Below are 18,822 nucleotides of genomic sequence, written 5' to 3'. Positions count from 1 at the left end.
TGACTAAACACTTACTCTTTAACTAATTATCCTGTCTGTCTGTCATATTCTCTCCATCACTTAACCGGGACTATGGGAACTACAATCACCTGATATTCTTTTACCGTCACAAGAACTTCTCTTTAATAATCTCATTCGGACGGAGAAATTAATCATATTTTCTTTTGCACATTCAGAATAAAAAATACACACGCACACATTAAAAAAGAGGCGGGTGCTCACGGTACACACTCTCTCTCTCTCCTCACATAAAAAAAAATAAAACTGCGCAATTTCAAATACATTGCATTTCATTGGTCACCCTGCAACCTACACAATTGTCGCGTCATTCTTTTTTCCAAATACGCGTTAATTCTTTATGCTTTTTTACAAGTACGTTTGATTGTCCTTTTTAAGACGTACCCCGTATCTTGGGATAATACGCGTCTACTAGCCGATATATTAAAAAAAAAGTTGTACCTAAATAATTCTCAGTTGGGCCTCTTTGCATCCCTATAGCAACGGTAACAACAGTCCCCTTCTGACTTGGAGACGCCCATCCTATTCCAACGTTTATTGTTTTTCATGCATTTTTATTATGACGTATGTAAAGCATGGCACAGTGCTCACTTTCTTTCTTCCCAATCTGTAGCGGCGATTTTTTTTTTTATTCTTATCTTTACAAACTATCTTTACTGACATTAAGGTTTGCAGCCCAAACTTATACGGGTCTATTTGACTTTAAATCTCATACCGATAGGGCTGTGGGCAGACTTATAATAAAAGAGTCATCATCTGTTACTTTCTATCATAACATTGAAACAACATTGGGGGGTAGCTGCCCTAGAAATGGTCTCGAGGCCTTGCAACATATTCAGGATGGCTCTCAGTCTAGACTAAACAAACGATAGGTCAGCCCCTCCCCCCCCCCCCTTTTACATATTTCAAAAGGAAACTAGGTCGTACAAATACCACCTCCCCCATCCCGACCAATGGTGACTTTTTTTTGCATGGATTACAAAAAGGGCACACACAGACACTTTTATGTCTTTTTTTTTTTTTTTGTTAAAGCGGAGACACGCTATATGTCAAAAACGCATAAAAAAAAAAGAGAAAGAGAAAACAAAAAAAAATGTACAAATTTCATGTGCTTTTATTGATATGATATTCTAAATAAACACAAAAAAGATTGGAAATATTTAAGCAATGAGCTCGACAACTAAGAAAGAAAAAGATAATTAGTATAAGAGGTAACAACTTTTCTTAAGCAAAAAGACTTACCACCACCAGCAGCCTTGATCTTCTTTTCGGCAAGAGCAGAAACGAAACGAGCACGGACAATGACGGGTTGAGAGATAGTACCCTTGGCCAAAACCTTACCGTAACCCTAATAACATTCAAAGAAAGGTTAATTCACATGAATAAAAATAACAGAAATAGTTGATTTTACCTTTTGGAGGGTGTCAATAATGGGAACCTTTTCAGTGTTCTTGTATTGCTCACGAACACCATCGGCAGCAAGAGTCCAGATCTTGTCAAGATTGACAATAGGACGCCAGTTGACGTTGTTCTTCAAGTGGAATTGACGCATACCGACCTTACCGAAGTAACCAGGATGGTACTTATCCATGTTAATACGATGATGATGTTGACCACCAGCAAGACCACGACCACCAGGATGCTTTCTGTGCTTACCGACACGACCGTGACCGGCTGAAACGTGTCCACGCTTCTTTCTGTTGTGATGTAATCTAGTAGGCTTTAGATGCTCATGGTTAGGATGGATGGATTCATCATGGATCGTTTCTTTGAGTTTACCATTTAAAAGATACAACAGTTGAAAAGGATGGGTTAGCTGTACCCCATCCTATTCATCTACTATAACCCTCCTCTCGCCCTTTTTTTTTTTTGTTTTTTTTACACCGACCCCCGCGCAGCACCCCCCACAACTGAATACTCACTGAATACTCACTCACACTCCAAACTCACAGCTACCATTTTTTTTTTAACGCCCAAGAATCCGATAGGCCCGGACCGGACATACTTACTGAGTGAAAAGATAGAGTCTATAGCACCCCCCACAGAAACCATACACACACACAAATCTGCACTTGGGCAGGGCGGGCCCAAAGTGTTTAGTTTTTGGGTAGATCCAGATTTTGTGTTATATTTTCCCCCTCTCTTAATTTAAAGGTAAACATACATCCAAAAAAAAAAATCCATCCATCAATCTAATCCAATGTAAAAAAAAAAAAAAAAAAATCAGATAATGGAAGCTGTCCAAACTTTCGGTCGCAAGGTTCGTTTTTTTTTTTTTGGTTTGGTTAATCGCAAAAAAAAAAGAGAGAGAGAGAGTTTGAACTGGAATGCATACACCATGAACGATTTTTAAATATACAACCATTGACATGACAACGACGAGTTTTTGGATTGAACAACACATGGACGACGCACGACACCCCCTTTTTTTATATATAATTGGACTTTTTTTTTTTGCATGATGGGGAAAAGATGGATTACATGGAAATATAGATTCAACATTCACTCACTCATTCACTCTCTCTCTCTTTTTACATTCAATGCGGGAATATAACAAAAAAAAAGAAAGAGACTAACACGAACTGTTAATAAAAAATAGAAAACCGCCACTGCCGTCGCTCATTGTAAGCGTGGTCACGGACTCATCCGTATCAATGGTTCTCCCATTGAACTCCTTGAACCCGAGATCTTAAAGTTCAAGGTTTACGAAGTCATTCTTCTTTTGGGTGAAGAACGTTTCGCCAACACCGATATCAGAATTCGTGTCAACGGTGGTGGTCACACCTCTCAAGTTTATGCCATTCGTCAAGCTCTTGCTAAGGCCATTGTTGCCTTCTACCAAAAGTTTGTTGATGAAGCTGCCAAGAAGGAAATCAAGGAAATCCTTGTCCAATACGACCGTACTCTTCTCGTCGCCGATCCTCGTCGTTGTGAACCCAAGAAGTTTGGTGGTCCCGGTGCTCGTGCTCGTTTCCAAAAGTCTTACCGTTAAAAGCGATTGTTTATATCTCTATTTTTTCGTTGTTTTTATCAGTAAAAAGTTATTAAAAAAAAAACAATCTTTTTTTGTGTGACCCTTCTTCTTTAAATCTGACATTCCTTGCGTAAAAAGATTACATCTCTTTTTTTTTACATCTTTATTTCTTTTTTTAAAAATCATGACTACCACTATTCGTATCGGCTACGGTAAACTATAACTTACTTTAAAACTATCACGTATTCATTCTTTTTGTTATATATAAAAAGTACCTGAGCATTTCTCAACCCCTTTATACGTTGCACGCGATCTTGGCTTGTTCAAAGACACAGGCGTAAACGTCGAGCTCGTTTTATGTCCCGGTGGTACTGGCGAGGTAAAGAAGTAGAAGGGTTTGTCTCTCATTTAAGAAAACTGTACTCACCCTTCCATGTCCTTATTATTTCTTTGTTAGATGACAAGTAAGTTACAAGACAAGTCCATCGATTTAGCCATTGCTTTGACAGAAGGACTTGTCGCTGGCATCAGTAAAGGTCAAGATTGGTACAAGATTGTCGGTACTTTTGTCGATGCCCCACTTTGTAAGTGTTCCTTTTTTTTTTTTTTTTAATGTTACGACACTTGAGCAATGTTCAACCCTGTAGGTTGGGCACTTTCGACCGGAAAGAATGCAAAACATGACTCGATTGACACACTTTACAAGACCAATGTGGCTATTTCGCGCTATGGCTCAGGGTCACATATCATGGCCTATGTTCTTGCCGAGTCTCGCGAATGGTTAAAAGAGAAGGAGGAACCCTTTCAATTCACGGTTCTTGATAACTTTAAGAATATGCGAGATAAGGTGAATGATGGTACGTGTGATTATTTCATGTGGGAGACCTTTACCACCAAGCCCTACCACGACTCTGGTGAAATCAAACGCATTGGACAGATCACCCCTCCTTGGCCTGCATTCATGTTTGCTGCTCATGTGGATTTATTAGCCAACCATAAGGAAGCGCTTGTCAAAGTATTAAAGGCCATTGAGAAGGCAACAGAGGTATTTATCTCACAAAAGGAAAGTGAGTCTGTGGAGCTAGTGATGCGCATATTGGATTACCCTGAGGAAGATGTCCGTCGTTGGTTTGAAACGGTACGTTATGCAAAGGATAGTCAACAGGTATCTCGTAAGGCCATCAAGGTCACTTTATCCACGTTGCTGGATGCAGGTGTCATTTCCCAACCTACCAAACCCATTGAGGATTTAGTAGACCCTGACGTTGCTCATATCACGGATTAAATATTGAATTGCTTTATAAAAATTTACATCGATAAGCTTTGTGTCACTAACACAATAATACGGGCTTCTTTTTTCCCACCCATGGTAAAAAACCCTAATCAAGGTTTGATCGGATTTCGTAAATGTAATTGACGTGCATAACCATTTTTTTACCCACACTTGAAAAGTCATTTTAGCAAGAAAAATAGATGATGGGCACTAATCCTTTTTGTGTGTGTGTATGTGTGTCTAAGGGGGGGGGGGAAGGTCCACAAATCTAGATTATTATAGAAATCAGAGAGAAAAAAAAACCAGTTCGGTTTCACTTGAGTGGCGCGGCCAACTTTTTTTTTTTTTTGGGTGGTTAAAAATAGGTATTTTACTGATTAAATGCATGTATATTTCTTATAGAGAGGAAACGAGAGGGTTCACCAGAAGGACCTCGTCTATTTATTATAGGTGTTTCCCCCTTTTAAAAAATTATAAATAACTGTGTGTGATACGACAGTAAGCAACAACAAGAGTACAAAATAAGTAAGTTTTTGCGGCTACACAAGAAAAAGGTAGTATATATATATATATATATATATATATATAAATATATACATGTAAAAAGGATAAATATAAAAAGGAAAGGAAAGAAAGGGTATAGGTAATATTTTATGCTTGCTGTTGTTGCTCATCACCTGTAATATGAAGCTTTCCAAACTGTTGCTGAAACTGTATTGAGCCAACACGTTCATGTCTTTGTCTCCCATGCTGCTGCTGCTGTTGTTGCTGTTGCTGTTGTTGTTGCTGTTGTTGTTGTTGTTGTTGATTCATCATATTCATAGCATGTTGTTGATACAAGTCAATATTATCCTCTTGTTTTAAATGATGTTCGCCTCGTTTTGCAAGCTCGATCAGACGCTCAAGTTCCTTGATCTTTCCTTTACAATTTGTCACTTCTTCTCTTAATTCCTTGATATGATCAACCGACAGTTTAAGAATAGTGCCCTTATTAATAGGCTTGCCATTAGCCCCGTTTTGTCCCGTTGCAACTGACATTACATTGGAACTGGCTGGTACGGATTCTAACAAATGCTCAGGTAGCATAGTAGAAAGCTCTAAAAAATAAAAGGTTAATAAATAGGTATATACATTGGCTTTATCTATTGGAGCTGAACCTTGAATTCTTTCATTGATATTGTCTCTTCTTCTTCTTTCAACCGCATTGTGTGATTCGCGTCTTCTTCTTCTCTTTTCGAATATTTCTTGATGACTAAGGGCATGTTATTATATATTAAAAGAGGGAGTGTATGTGATGGCTTACTTTCTTTGGCTAAGCTCATCATCGTCTGGACCAGCAGCAAAGCCTTCGATGATATGACCTGTAGAATTGGATGGTGTGACTAGAAGGTCTCTGCCACCAAAGACGGGAGATTGGCCAAAAGAAGAAGCGTTTGAATCTAAGCTTGTACTGAACCAATTTGTTGAAGGATCTGCAAAGCCTACATTATTGGAAACGGTGCTTGAAGGATTAATGGCCATAGGACCAAAATTATTATTGTTGGTATTGTGGTGAAGATAAGACTGCTGATTTAAACTGGTTCGTGTTCTTGGTTGATTGTTTACAAACATATCTCCATTACTATTGTTGTTATCCATATGAAATTCCTGTTGATTTGTAGAATACATTTTTTTATTGTAATTTGTTTAGAAAAAGAAAAGAAAGAAAAAAAAGAAAGAAAAAAATTTATTCAAGGTTCAAATATATCTTTCTCAGCTGATAACACCAACCTTGCCTTTTTTAGGGTCCTGGATTTTCCTTTGAACCTTCTTTCTTTTTTGTATTTATACCCGTTTCTTAGTCCCGTTTCTCTTTTAGCCTCTTTATCAACCTTGTTTCTTATTTTAAAAAAGAGAGAGATATATAAAAGATACAAAAACGCATTCACTGCTATTTATTTTATTTTTTTAATTTTATTTTTTTCCTTTCAATATGGCTTAAAGTAGCAACAAGGTGGCACAGACCATCTCATCTGACCTTTTTTTTTTTTTTTCTCTTCTTCTTGTGTTGACATTATATTTGTACATGAGAGAGAGTGAGAATGAGGGAGAGTTTGAACTCACATGGAAAATATAAACACAAACTCATATAAATAAAAAACTGTGTATCACCTTCATTGACACAACGCTGAACAATGACGTCCCAAGGAAGAGGGGAAAGGCTCGAAGGATGGCTCAAGCGCAGTAAGATCAGCAGGTACGATCATGAAATCATCAGATGTTGTACCTCAAAAAAAAAACACTGCGGTTAATAAAGATCTCAAGATTGCTATTTTATTAAAAATCCATTTACAGTGACTGCGTGAGGGATACCAAGATCTACATGAGTCTCCCCGTGCGTCTTAAATGACGTTACATAGTTGTTGGCGTCACTATTTTTTTTTTCGGTACCTGAACCGTGCCATGCCAACAAAACTTTGAATAAACATACACGAAAAATAGATAATACAGGTTTCGCATTTTGTATCAATAGCTATTGGTTAAAACCCATTATATCTTGCAGTCTGAGAAAAGTTCGCTTATCAGTTGCCCGCGCCTTCTTTTTTACACAAGTTGATACCTGTAACATTAAAAGCATCTGGGATGTATTTTTTTTTAAGGGCTGCATTTATTTAATAAATTTTAACATCCCGCGTCAAAAAAAAAAAAAAAATATACCTCATTTTGCCCTTGTACACACAAGCGGAGACACGTTTTTCCACACGAGTTTTTAATAGAATAAAACGTACCCGTGAAGAATCAGGTACACAACGCTATTATTATTGTGCTAAATACTCTCACTGTTCCGCCAGTGTCGTTGGTCTCAAAAGCACAACATTTACAGAGAAAAAAAAAAGCTATATATTCTCGTGCATACTCTTCGCACAAATCACTTTATTGTCGGGAAAAACAGCCCTATCTACAGCAGAGTAGTAAAGTAAAAGTGTCACCCATTTGCATGATTCCTCCGCGAGGAGTGAGCGGACACCAGACTTGACTTTCAAAATAGAGCGGATATGCAAAAACGTCTTTTGACATCTTTTTTTTATTTTCAAATCAATAACTTAACATACATTCGCTTCATGTTTACTTTTAGTGTTTACTAATCACAGGTTAAAGCAAAAAAAAAAAAATCTACAGTCAAAGTGGCTTGTACCGCAGTCAAAAAAGTTTTGGTATAAACAACAGCTACGATTTTTTTTTTTTTTTGTTCTTTACTCTTTACTTTCACCTCTCATTGTATGCTTCTTCCAAAATGATCAGAATGTGCAGGGTCCGTGTCGCTGCCAGTTAAATCTGAAGTATCAAGTATGGGACTGACGTGTGTATTAGATACTTATTCCAAACCCCCCACCTTCACAAACCATTGTGGTGGGCTCTTGCTTCTACACAGTGTGGTGTGGAACTTACTTCTTCTGCTCCTAAAAAAAGGTGGAAGTCCGTCCGTTGTTTGACCTTGAATGTATGAAGCGAGTTCATCTTATGTTTTATGAGAACTGTTGATGTGAAGGTTTAAAGAAAAGTGCTTTTTCTTCGGTAATACGTGGTTCTTTTTTTTTTTTTTTTTTTTTTTGTCAGTCTTGCTGAATGGGTGTAATAAGGTTTGCGTCTATTTTTAAATAGAAAAAGGGGGGAGGGGCTTGGTAATTATAGTTTAAAACATGTACGATTATGATCAGTAGACCTATCGGAAAACAAACATTTGCTAACCTCTTATAAAAAAGTAATTTAATTTCGACCTTTTCTTTTTTGGATATCAAAACACGAATTATGAGAAACTTCAACTCTTTACCTCTTGAAATCTGGAATATCATTCTATCGCATGCTGGAGAGTCTGTTAAAGATGCTCGATTGATGGCTGTTAATAAGCATTGGTACAATATTTTTCTATCGGCCACCTTTACCGATCCCTGTGTATCTCTAGATGGTAAATGCTCTACATATGATTCTATTATAAACTCTCCCTTTCAACCAGGACAATGGGCAAAAGCAATCACCTTTCAACGTTTTAAAATGGAGGATGATCTAACCCAAGTAAAACTTTATGCTTTAATGATACATACGCCCCATGTTGTACATGTAGCATATAGTTCAGATGAACCAATCTATGCGCAAGACTGGAGCTATTTCTATACGGTATTGAGAATGGCAAACGTCTGGAATTTATATCGTTTACCTAAAGAGTGGTATTGGACAAGCAGGAATATTCATTTGATTTATCCGATTTATTTAAAATGCGCAGAACATCTGAAGCACTCGCTTACTTCACTACGCTTGATTAAAGAAGTCTTACCAATGAATTTCGATTTTAGTTTTTTCCATAGATTTACCGCATTAACTTCTTTGGACATTAAAAAAGGCATTCTTAAAAATGTATACGATTTAGATACCCTACTGCAACATACACCTCAATTGGAAACTCTCACGGTAGATTTCAAAGGCACATGTTTTGTATCAGATCGACAACGCAATGGCGACGATAACGGAAAATTGATGAGTGGAGTGTATCACAACATAAAAACGCTTATATTTACAAACTTTATATTTCAAAAGGACAACCGAGTAAGCATGCTTTATACCAATTTCACAGGTCTTCGAAATATACATATTCAGTGTGCTCAAAGCATCCTCGCCTTAAAGAAGCCAGAAACATCAAAACGGTTTTTCAAGATGCTCGCATCACTTTTTTGGTTCAAAATTACATTTTCTGGAGATACTATTGATATTGTGTCAGATTTTATAAACGAAAATTGTCAACATAAAATGCATGCATCTGTATTCAACACCACATCTACTAGTGAATCAATCACCCTCAGTGGAGTAAATATTGGCATCCGGCAGCCAATAAGGATAGATTATTCTTTGTATGCCATCCACACAATCAGACATATTTTTTCGAACTTGGGTCAAAACATACAACAACTTGATTTCAATTTGTTGAAAGGGCAGGAAGCTGTGCTGTACATGAATACCCTTTTTAGTAACCAGCACGAAAACTTACGCTCTGTTACATTCTATAAATTTGAACTCACAAGGTCTGGCATAGAAGATGACACAAATACAGGCTACACCCAAAATATAACGTTTGAGGAATGCAAACTTTCTAGACAAGCTCTCCGTTTGTTTTCACCGCGCTTTGCAACATTAGACACGGTAAATATCAACGGTTGCAACTTTGAGGGATCGGGTGATGTTCCTTGGTTAAATATTACAATGCCAAAGACCGATATTCGCAAACTATGTATATCGTCTGACCCTACATTCCCCTGCAACCTTTTCGATTTAAATTCTAGTAATAATGATGATGATGATGACAAATTATCCAATCAGCATAATATTCCAAGTACTTTTCCTTTAATTTCAATCACTCTAGCTGAAGAGGGTGGAGATGTAACAAGATATTACTATACAAGAAATGAAGAGACACCAACCGTTGTAGAAACAACAAGAACACAATTCTTTCTACTTGCTCGAGATATACCATTTAAAGTTCTTAACAAAATTGTATGCGTCCACGTCAAGTCTATCCGGGAACTTTCTTTAAAATTAACCAGTGATCGATCAAACGATATTCAGATGGTTTTCTAGTACCCCCGCGATACTACTTATCATAAAAACTCGAATAAAACACAAGTTATACAAAAAAAAAAAAACTAACATCAATCAAATATGTTCTTCTTGAAGCATGGAAGAGTCAAGTAAAGGGCTATTTAACACAATTGGTAGAGAAACATTATATGAATCCCTGCACCTATTATAATTTTCTTTTTGCTCTTGCCCAACGATGCTTAAAGCATTGAGATGTGGAAAATAGTCCAAGGATAGTGAGATTACCAACTTTCTTAAGAGTCCTTCTGTAAAATTAAAATGACGAAATTGTAAATTTAAATCTGCTGTGGGTTTTTTTTTTTATGTAAACAAACTAACTGTTATTACCGAAATATCATCATTTTCATTTCATGAAAAAAACCCTGTACTTCAACAACAAAAAAGAACATATATATATGCGACTAAAAAAGTTTCAGACATATTTCCTAACACCTGTGCTTCAAATTAAGAAACGGTGATCTAATCTGAGTGCTTGTTTTGATGAACGGTATCTGTATTTGTCTGCAACATTGTTTCTTTTTATATAAAAAAAAAAGCTTATTCCATTTACTGAGGAAGGACATATTTACAACCCAATTTATAACATGTGCATAGAATAGCTTAAATAACAATTGATTGCTTAACGATAAGTGCTACATATTTGGTAAACTTGAAATATAGAAAAATGTAATAATAATTAGTAAAGGATGCATTATTATTCTTTTTAATACCCGTCAAAACTAGGTGATCTTTTTTTTTTTTTTTCGTATCTAGTGATGATGAACCTTATTTTTAAATACGCAAATTCAGGTCAAGTATCAAAACTAGTATGATTCGTATAAAAAACCGATAACCCTGAGTGAAGAGTTAGGCACGGAAGCTAAATATGACTGTTTGATACCATCATGTTTGATGGCTGGCATCTAAAACGAAAACCCAGCCATTGTTTCTTTTTCTTTAATATAATAAATAAAGAATGATGAAAGACAAACTAAAATAATTTGAACCAAAAGAAATCGATTTAAAAAAAAAAAAAAGCAAAAAAAAAAAAAAAAAAAATCAATTAAAAATTTTTAAAAAAAATGTGCTCTAGGCGAGGATCGAACTCGCGATCTTCGCGTGACTCTGGTATATTTTAACAATATAAGCACGACGCTCTAACCAACTGAGCTACGAGAGCATTTGTTGACGATTTTGAAATTAGCAAAAATATAACCCAATTACAAAATTTGTTGGCAACTTTTTTTAGTGCTTTTTATGAATTGCATGTTATAAAGCTAAATAAAAGGTGCAGAATTCGTAAAAAAATATTCAAATTTACTTTATTTTTCATCGATTTAAAGCGTTTCTAAGATTGGGTGGTCTGGGTTATATTTTATTTAGCTGGGACAAAAAAGTATTCAGGCGCCGATTTTTTACAGTTATCCACAACGATAAAATATTTCTGTCATTTTGAGAGTTTATACCCGTCTAAACTGTTTACAACAAAACAAAATGTAACTAAAAGGGTATATTTTTTCTTGAAATAAGTAACGCGCATATTTATAAAATTAAAGATATATGATTAACTCTTCGGTCAATCAAGGTTATTCATAAATGAGGCATTTTATCAACATTGATATCCTCATCTTCAATCAAGATCGCCATTACAAAACATGATCATGCGTATCAGTTCTTATTTATTTCTGTAGCGCAACATGCCGCTGTTTTTGGGCGCCTGTACCCTTTTTCACCAGAATTAATCACAAATTACCTTGTTATGAATGGACACATTATATGGTTAATGATTTCATATTTATCTTGGTAGGACAGATACATTATACGGCAAATTAAACGTTAAAAACATGTCTGATCGAAAAAAAAAATACCATTCTCCTTTGTAGTTACTAATTTTGTAACTATTTCCTGCAACAACATAGTATTTATACATTTACTTTCATTTAAATGTGCAATGTGTTCAGTATAGCAACGATATGAAAAAAAAAAAAAAAATTAGCAGATACAAAAACAGTGTCCATAGTCCTTGTTTCTTTTGTCCCGCACTTGGATGACATAAAAGAATACAATACTCAATTGACTAACCCTACTTTTAAAGTTCAAATATAAAATCTGTTAGAAAACTTTCAATATTGTAAGATGCTTATTTGAGGTAAGCTCTCCTCCAAAAATATGAGCTACAACTAGACAGTGCCCTGTGCAAAATCACTAATTTCACAAGCAAATATTGTACGTGAAGTCAAATAACGGGAGTTCTGTTGCTACGTGTATTATTATTTCCTTCGGTTGGCGGTAATACATAAACCTCATTCGGATTAGATGTTGATTTATTAAGAAGCCAATGCAGACGCCTTACTGTTAGAATTGCGCATTCCATTTAACTAATGCTGAAAACATTATTTTAAATATACATCTATATTCGTAGCAGAAGAAGTTCGCGTTTCCCAAGTGTCGATGCAAAGAATCCGTTGTTTATTGCTACATCACGAGTTGGTAATACTGGTTTCCACAATAAAATAATTGCTCTATGCTGCTTATACCTCAAACGTTGGGATAAAAGACTCGTCGATCCGCGAACAGAAATTTTCAATGATGGAACATTAGCCAGATTATGAGATTTGACTTGATGACAAAATCGTAATCCCTAATGCATTTCATGTTGACACCTACGTAATTTCACGAGAAAAAGAACCCCTTAATTTACATAGTTGCATCATTTACATGAGGACAAAAAAAAAAAAAGAAAACGTACTTGGAATGTAGTGTTTTCTATTTCTTCGGTAAGGATTGCATGAATTCGTGGACAAGTTTATAACTCCGTAAACGGGTGCTATCACATGAAAATACACTTATTTTTAAAATAGAATCCTCTGAGGTACTTTTTTTCATGAAAATACACTTATTTTTCAAATAGAATCTTCTGAGGTACTTTTTTTCAAACCAGACAGCTTCTTTTGGAAATAATAACGAATATTATAAGTCTAGAACAATGCAATACTTCTATTCTCACTTCTATCAACAACAAACGAGCTAGCCTTCGAAAATTATCAATCTTAAATTTCGTAAAAGATCAAAGTAGATAGATTTTATGAATCCAGATAAAAGATAAATCAACATATGGCATACTGAAAATATTTGTTTCAATAAAGAAGGATGCCGTTGAATCACTCAAAGTGGAAATTTGCAGAGATATAGGGTTTTATACAAAAGAGAAACAGAGACGACATACTTGACGGTAGATCACAGATAAAGTGCGTCTGAAAACATCATACGTAATCAGGTTTATGGCTGTGCTTCAATGTTCATAGCTTACTCTACAGAAAACTTCCCAAAAAAATATCTGACAGTTGTCAGTCTAGATTTGCACATGTTGAGAAAAAGACTATTTAAAACCCATGATGTGACCCTTACTTTTTATAAGAAAAAGGGACAGCCAACATATTAGAATCCATATTTACATCGTTAAAGAAAGAAACCGCAACTAAAGCGCTAGAGATCATTACTAAAATAAATCAACACACATCTGTATCAAGAATATGCAAAAAGAGTTAACTGTTTCCTCATGGATGTTACCTTTGTTTACAATTAAGTATTTGTATTTTTAATAAATATGCTTATTATAGCCCTTTGGTTTTGTTGTATTACTTGAATCTCATATTGCAAACGGCGAATGTATAAATGTTATTGATACAGATGATATTGCAATAATCGGATTGTTGGAAGAAAGTATTACTAGCTTGTACGCCCATTCAAACAAAGAAATTATCCGTAAACCGTTTTTAAATTATTGTATGATGATGTACAGATTTGACCCATGATACGCATATGATAAATGAAGGTCATTTTATTTAAAGTTATTGCGACACCAAATATAGTTCTACATTCTATTACTTTTAATCTCTAAAAGTCTCAATTTCAAATATTAGACTTCAAGAGTACAGATGAACTGATTAAGTTGCTGAATTAACAAAAAAACAAAAATGGAATTGCAATTATTAGATTATTATCTTCTAATCTGCCCAGAAAAAATAAAACCTTTTGACAGAGATCGTATTATAATCAATTAGAGGATTAAAGCATTTTTTGGAATCTTACAATCTAATAGGAACAGACCTGTATTAACCTATTTTATACATTGTATCAGATGTTAGAGTATTCTCCCGAGCGCCCTTTGTTTTTTAATAATGAATGCAATTAACCATATAAAAAATATACCCATAATAGTAGCTAGAGAGACTACCTTATTTATAAATCTTTTGTTTAGTTGAACCAATTCATTATTTCTTATTGGGTATAAAGAGATAAATATCACAGGCATATAATGGTATCCATCTTGAGCCAATACCACCGATTAATTGAGGCAGACCCGAAAGTAATAAATGCTTTCTGAATAAATAATTGGTTCCTGAAGTAAAGTATTGACTTAAATATAATATCCAGAGCATACTACGAGCTTTGATAAGTGCTCAATGATATGTTATTTAGACAACGTCATCCACTCGATCGTATTGCATAACAATTATGAAATAATGAATTGTTAGTGGCGATGATCATGCACTTTTTCAACACCGCGCAGAGGATGACTAAAATGATCACATCAGTTGATGGCGTTGAACAAAAAAAGAAATAAAAAAAAAAAAAACGTGCACACTCTGTAGCTTAGTAAAATGTTGAGATCTGAACCCATTCAAAAACTTTATATTTTTGAAGCAGCCACATATTAATTAAAAAGACCCTGTATGACATAACAAAGCGCGCTTGAGGCAAATTAAAAAAAAAAAAAGTATAATGTTAGCTTGACCTTTTACAACATGAAGGTGCCCCGGCGTTTTACCAAATATAGCTTTCGCGAGTTAATATGAATTGGATATGTATCGATAGACTTTGCTAAGACGGATAAAAATGGGCGTCTTTCTGACACATGATAGGGATTGAAAAGAAAAGCAAATGATACTTCCTTTTATCCATATCGCTGGTTCTATCACCTCCTATCCGATGCAGAAAACACAAACACAGTCAAGTCTTGACTTGCGAGAGGACCAGTAATAGAAAGAATCAACTGATGATTTATTTGACCCACGATTTGTTTGTATCACCACAGCAAAATAATAAAAATAAAAATAAAAGACAACGGTGATCCTTGTTATACGGATTTTTGTTTAGATTTTCTTTTTTAAATTTGTGCATGTATACAAGACAACAGCCCTACTGATTCTTGATTTTCCTTTTTAGATAGAATTTCTTTCGCTAACCGTAAGAGATACACTTGTTGATAACGGGGGCTCAATGTGGTGGTACAGATCAGTCCCATGGCTTTAAAACCACTTGTGACCAAGTCTGATCTTTCCGCAGTGTTTATATAAATGAAACAGCTAACATCATAACAGCGGAAAAAAAGAAACATTAAAAAAAATGAAAATAGAGTGATCGTCAATAGAATGCTAGATGAGATCGAATGGGGTACGTTGGCTTCTGTTGTGATGTTCAGTACATGTCGTATTTCTCTGCGCTTTATTGATCGTCATGTAACCAATGGTAATAAAAGAACCTTAAAAAAATATAAAAAACTGGAGACACAACATTGTGTATTTCATATATAATACAATGTTTTTATCCTTCTCTTTTCTTTTTTTTCTTTCTTTCTTTATAATTTTTTCTTATTTACAATAAAATGGACAGCGGTAGAATTCATCTTCCTCCAATTCAAGACATTCTTTGCAGGCCATTGTCATTTACAGATAGCAAAGGTATGATTACAGAACGCAATAGAGTCTCTATATGACTTTTAATATGAAGTGCTGTAATAGATAGTTATGTTCCATCATCCAATAATTACCATAGCGACTGGGAAAAACAAAGATCAGCAAAAGAGCCCCTGCATCATAGCCGATCTTATTCTGATCAAATTTTACCACGAAGATCATCTGCATCAGGTTCTTCCATGGTGCAAGCAGTTGATCCTCCTCACCTCCACCGACGTACAGCATCTGACACCAAAAAAATATTTGATGAGCAGGTACCACCGTTGCAGATTAACAATAATCGATATAAATGTAATCAATGTTCAAAAACTTTTTCGAGACCTTCTTCATTAAGAATTCACATATTATCGCACACTGGAGAAAAACCACATGTGTGTCCTCAGCCAGGATGTGGTAGAAGATTTAGCGTCCAGAGTAATATGCGAAGGCATTTAAAAGTACACTACTGTAATCCACAACATCCGTCACAAGAAAATTACATTACAAGATTACAGAAATAATCGATTCTGCTCTATTTTTTATACCCTTTCTAATATTAATAAATAAAAAAAAAAGTTGTACAGAGAATGTTTTTATTTTAGAGATGAGGGTATATCGATATAAATGGATTCATTTCCTTCTGAATCAAATTGGCTAGTCACAGTTAAGCCTTTCAACATTGATTGTGCCTTTTTATTGAACATGAGTGATTTTAGGCTTGTATCTTGTACAGTAGCTAAACCAAGAGGAATTGGACTTGAATTAAAATGTGATAGTACGTCACGAGTGAAGTGCCGATGACTGATAGTTGATAGAATTCCAATTGTTTTCTTCTTCGAGGAAGATATAACAGTACTGCCGATTAATTGTCTTAAATGGTCAGGCGTGCAACCTGTCTTCAAATTTTTACATTGAATTATGACTTGAATGTTGTTAAACCAATGGCCTCTCAAGTCAATGCCACCATCGCCCTTACCACCCACATGTTGTAAACTCATGCCAGCAATTGTTTCTAAACATTCTAAAGTTTGTAACTCAAATAGAGTTCCTCGGTATACTGTACTTGTTACATCTTTATCTGCTTGCTGTAAAAAGCTAGATAACCGACTTTTTTTTGTTAAAGTGGATAGACGTCTAATCATTGATAAAAAAAAAAAAAAAGACTGAGGTGGTACCAAGCTATTTTTTTCCCCTTTGTCCCTTTTTCCTTGGTTAAAAAAGTCACACACGGTCAATGAAAAGGTTTAAGTAGCGGTTCTAATCTATTTCCATTTTTCCCTTTTCTTTCCAACTTTTCAGGAATAAAAAAAAAAATGAAAGAATCTATCTCCAACGCTAACTTCCCCAGAGATGCTGAAGACAGAGTGTATCACATTAGTGTTAAAACTGGTGATGTAGCAAATCGTGTCTTGACTGTCGGTGATCACGTTCGCGCCAGAAGAATTGCCAAACACTTGGACAGTGAAGAAGAGACTGGTCATCCTATTTTTGAAAAGCAAAGTCAAAGAGGTTTCCTCACTATCACAGGTAGATATAAGGGTGTTCCTGTTTCTATCATGGCAATGTAAGCATGAATATAAACAAATCGTAACAGGATCATTGATGTTTTTTTTTATATTATCATTATAAAGTGGTATGGGTAACTGTATGATGGATTTCTTCGTTCGTGAAACCCGCGCTAGTGTTGATGGTACCTTGGCCATTATCCGTTTTGGCTCCTGTGGATCCCTTACAACCGAGGCACCTCCTGGTGCTGTCGTAGTTCCTGCTGGTGGTTATTGTATTCGTCGTAACATTGATTACTTTGCTGATGAGCCCATCCATCCCGAAATTAAGGATCATGCCTACCTCTTTTCCGGTGTTTTCAAGGCTGATGATGAAATCACCGATATTCTTTCTTCTACATTAAATGAAGCACTTGCCCCAGTTGTGGCCGAGACACACAAAGTGGGACCCGTATTAACTGGTGGATTAAATGCAGATGGATGTTCATTCTATTCGTCTCAAGGCCGTCAAGATGAGGTATTCTGGGATGATAATAAGGACTTGGTTGAGGAAATCCATACCAAGTATCCCAATACTCATTCTATTGAAATGGAGACCAGTATGTTGTTCCATTTGGCCCGCTGTGCCCGGGATCCCACTAAACCCATCAAGGCCGCTGGTTGTATGCAAGTCTTTGCTGATCGCGTTAACAATGCCTTTATTCATCCCGACCAAGTAGATATCCTCGAGCCCATTGTTGGTCAAGCATGTCTGGATGCTTTAATTAAAATCCCTATTGAAAATGAAATGGAAGCTGCTGGCACTGTTTGGGAGCCTATTTCTAAATAAATTTATCGGCTATATTCATCATGCCACTATATTTTAGTTATACCCTATGTGTGACCAAATTCTCTATCTTTCTCACGGTTCAAAACATGTTGAATAAGATAGAAATTACTTTATTAGCCATAAAAAGATACGTAATCATATTTGCACAGACACAAATATAAGTGGTATAAAAAGTTATTCATCTTTCTCGCAGTTAAACTGTAAGAGACTGTTTGGCTCTAAAATAAACTTTTCCATGACTTCACGACGACGAATTAACGTAGCACGGAATTTCTCATCCACACGGGCACGTTCACTTTCAAGAGTTGCATCTTCAATAAGCTCAGTGGGACCTAAGGGTGTGTCACTAGAGATGTTTGCATGAACAGCTAGTGGGCACGCAGGCTTGTCTGAATGGTAAACCCAAAGTCCGAATACTTTCTTGCATTTGATGCAGGGACTTACGTAATCGGCTTAGAAAATAAAAAAATAAAAAGTTTATTACTTCAGCCACATACAGAAACACAAACACTTACATGCAAATTTATTAGATGACATTGTTGGTAGTGGAATAGATAACGTATAAAAAAAAGTTGGCTTATAATAAGCTTATATATACTTTTTTTTAAAATCCCAGTTAAACAATGAACCTAGGATGGCATTATGATGATATTCAACTGTTTCTTTGTAAGGGCTTTGACATATTGTCCCTTTTGTTCATGTTGTACAGATACATTGGCCCAAAGGTACCATTTATCAAATAAAGCAGCCCTCCTTATTTTTTTCTTTATCTCTTGGGACAGAAGTGTAACTAATTTTAGATGCTACGTTTCATTGCCAAACCAAATTTTGTAGGTTACGTTACAGTTTTTTTTTTTTTTTTTTTTTTTTTTTTGTTC

General features: G+C 35.5%; 8 protein-coding genes and 1 non-coding gene across 9 annotated transcripts; 5 read left to right on the top strand and 4 right to left on the bottom strand.

The window, feature by feature from the left end:
- Positions 1-1,098: 1,098 nt before the first annotated feature.
- On the bottom strand, positions 1,099-1,869 carry EV154DRAFT_7723 (putative 60S ribosomal protein L27A). The gene is made up of 4 exons (XM_051607768.1): positions 1,798-1,869; positions 1,430-1,738; positions 1,261-1,366; positions 1,099-1,198 (listed from the first exon to the last, which is right to left on the bottom strand). The coding sequence occupies exons 1-4, from the start codon at positions 1,798-1,800 to the stop codon at positions 1,179-1,181; spliced, it is 438 nt and encodes a 145-aa protein (XP_051461957.1). The 5' UTR covers positions 1,801-1,869; the 3' UTR covers positions 1,099-1,178.
- A 283-nt stretch (positions 1,870-2,152) lies between these two features.
- Positions 2,153-3,098, top strand: EV154DRAFT_457658 (40S ribosomal protein S16). The gene is made up of 2 exons (XM_051597415.1): positions 2,153-2,278; positions 2,618-3,098. Exons 1-2 carry the CDS (start codon positions 2,249-2,251, stop codon positions 3,008-3,010), a joined length of 423 nt encoding a protein of 140 aa, XP_051461956.1. The 5' UTR covers positions 2,153-2,248; the 3' UTR covers positions 3,011-3,098.
- On the top strand, positions 3,095-4,520 carry EV154DRAFT_495214 (uncharacterized protein). The gene is made up of 4 exons (XM_051600014.1): positions 3,095-3,204; positions 3,265-3,371; positions 3,450-3,576; positions 3,640-4,520. The coding sequence occupies exons 1-4, from the start codon at positions 3,177-3,179 to the stop codon at positions 4,275-4,277; spliced, it is 900 nt and encodes a 299-aa protein (XP_051461955.1). The 5' UTR covers positions 3,095-3,176; the 3' UTR covers positions 4,278-4,520.
- Positions 4,521-4,830: 310 nt separating this feature from the next.
- On the bottom strand, positions 4,831-6,041 carry EV154DRAFT_495203 (helix-loop-helix DNA-binding domain-containing protein). Its single transcript, XM_051600013.1, has 3 exons — positions 5,569-6,041; positions 5,423-5,517; positions 4,831-5,362 (listed from the first exon to the last, which is right to left on the bottom strand). The coding sequence occupies exons 1-3, from the start codon at positions 5,931-5,933 to the stop codon at positions 4,917-4,919; spliced, it is 906 nt and encodes a 301-aa protein (XP_051461954.1). The 5' UTR covers positions 5,934-6,041; the 3' UTR covers positions 4,831-4,916.
- Positions 6,042-7,834: 1,793 nt separating this feature from the next.
- EV154DRAFT_495194 (uncharacterized protein) lies at positions 7,835-9,993 on the top strand. The gene is made up of 2 exons (XM_051600012.1): positions 7,835-7,947; positions 8,009-9,993. Exon 2 carries the CDS (start codon positions 8,055-8,057, stop codon positions 9,870-9,872), a length of 1,818 nt encoding a protein of 605 aa, XP_051461953.1. The 5' UTR covers positions 7,835-7,947; positions 8,009-8,054; the 3' UTR covers positions 9,873-9,993.
- A 964-nt stretch (positions 9,994-10,957) lies between these two features.
- On the bottom strand, positions 10,958-11,052 carry EV154DRAFT_t18. The gene has a single exon. It is a non-coding gene; the product is annotated as a tRNA-Ile (tRNA).
- Positions 11,053-15,269: 4,217 nt separating this feature from the next.
- On the top strand, positions 15,270-16,198 carry EV154DRAFT_495191 (uncharacterized protein). Its single transcript, XM_051600011.1, has 2 exons — positions 15,270-15,616; positions 15,677-16,198. Exons 1-2 carry the CDS (start codon positions 15,541-15,543, stop codon positions 16,129-16,131), a joined length of 531 nt encoding a protein of 176 aa, XP_051461952.1. The 5' UTR covers positions 15,270-15,540; the 3' UTR covers positions 16,132-16,198.
- On the bottom strand, positions 16,175-16,866 carry EV154DRAFT_495188 (uncharacterized protein). Its single transcript, XM_051600010.1, has one exon. It carries the CDS (start codon positions 16,750-16,752, stop codon positions 16,204-16,206), a length of 549 nt encoding a protein of 182 aa, XP_051461951.1. The 5' UTR covers positions 16,753-16,866; the 3' UTR covers positions 16,175-16,203.
- On the top strand, positions 16,528-18,265 carry EV154DRAFT_7618 (nucleoside phosphorylase domain-containing protein). Its single transcript, XM_051607761.1, has 2 exons — positions 16,528-17,174; positions 17,242-18,265. The coding sequence occupies exons 1-2, from the start codon at positions 16,924-16,926 to the stop codon at positions 17,942-17,944; spliced, it is 954 nt and encodes a 317-aa protein (XP_051461950.1). The 5' UTR covers positions 16,528-16,923; the 3' UTR covers positions 17,945-18,265.
- The last annotated feature ends 557 nt before the right edge of the window (positions 18,266-18,822 follow it).

This window comes from Mucor mucedo, assembly GCF_025094135.1.
Source record: "Mucor mucedo strain NRRL 3635 chromosome Unknown EV154scaffold_10, whole genome shotgun sequence".
NCBI lineage: Eukaryota > Fungi > Mucoromycota > Mucoromycetes > Mucorales > Mucoraceae > Mucor > Mucor mucedo.
This window is presented reverse-complemented; position numbering and strand designations above follow the sequence as displayed.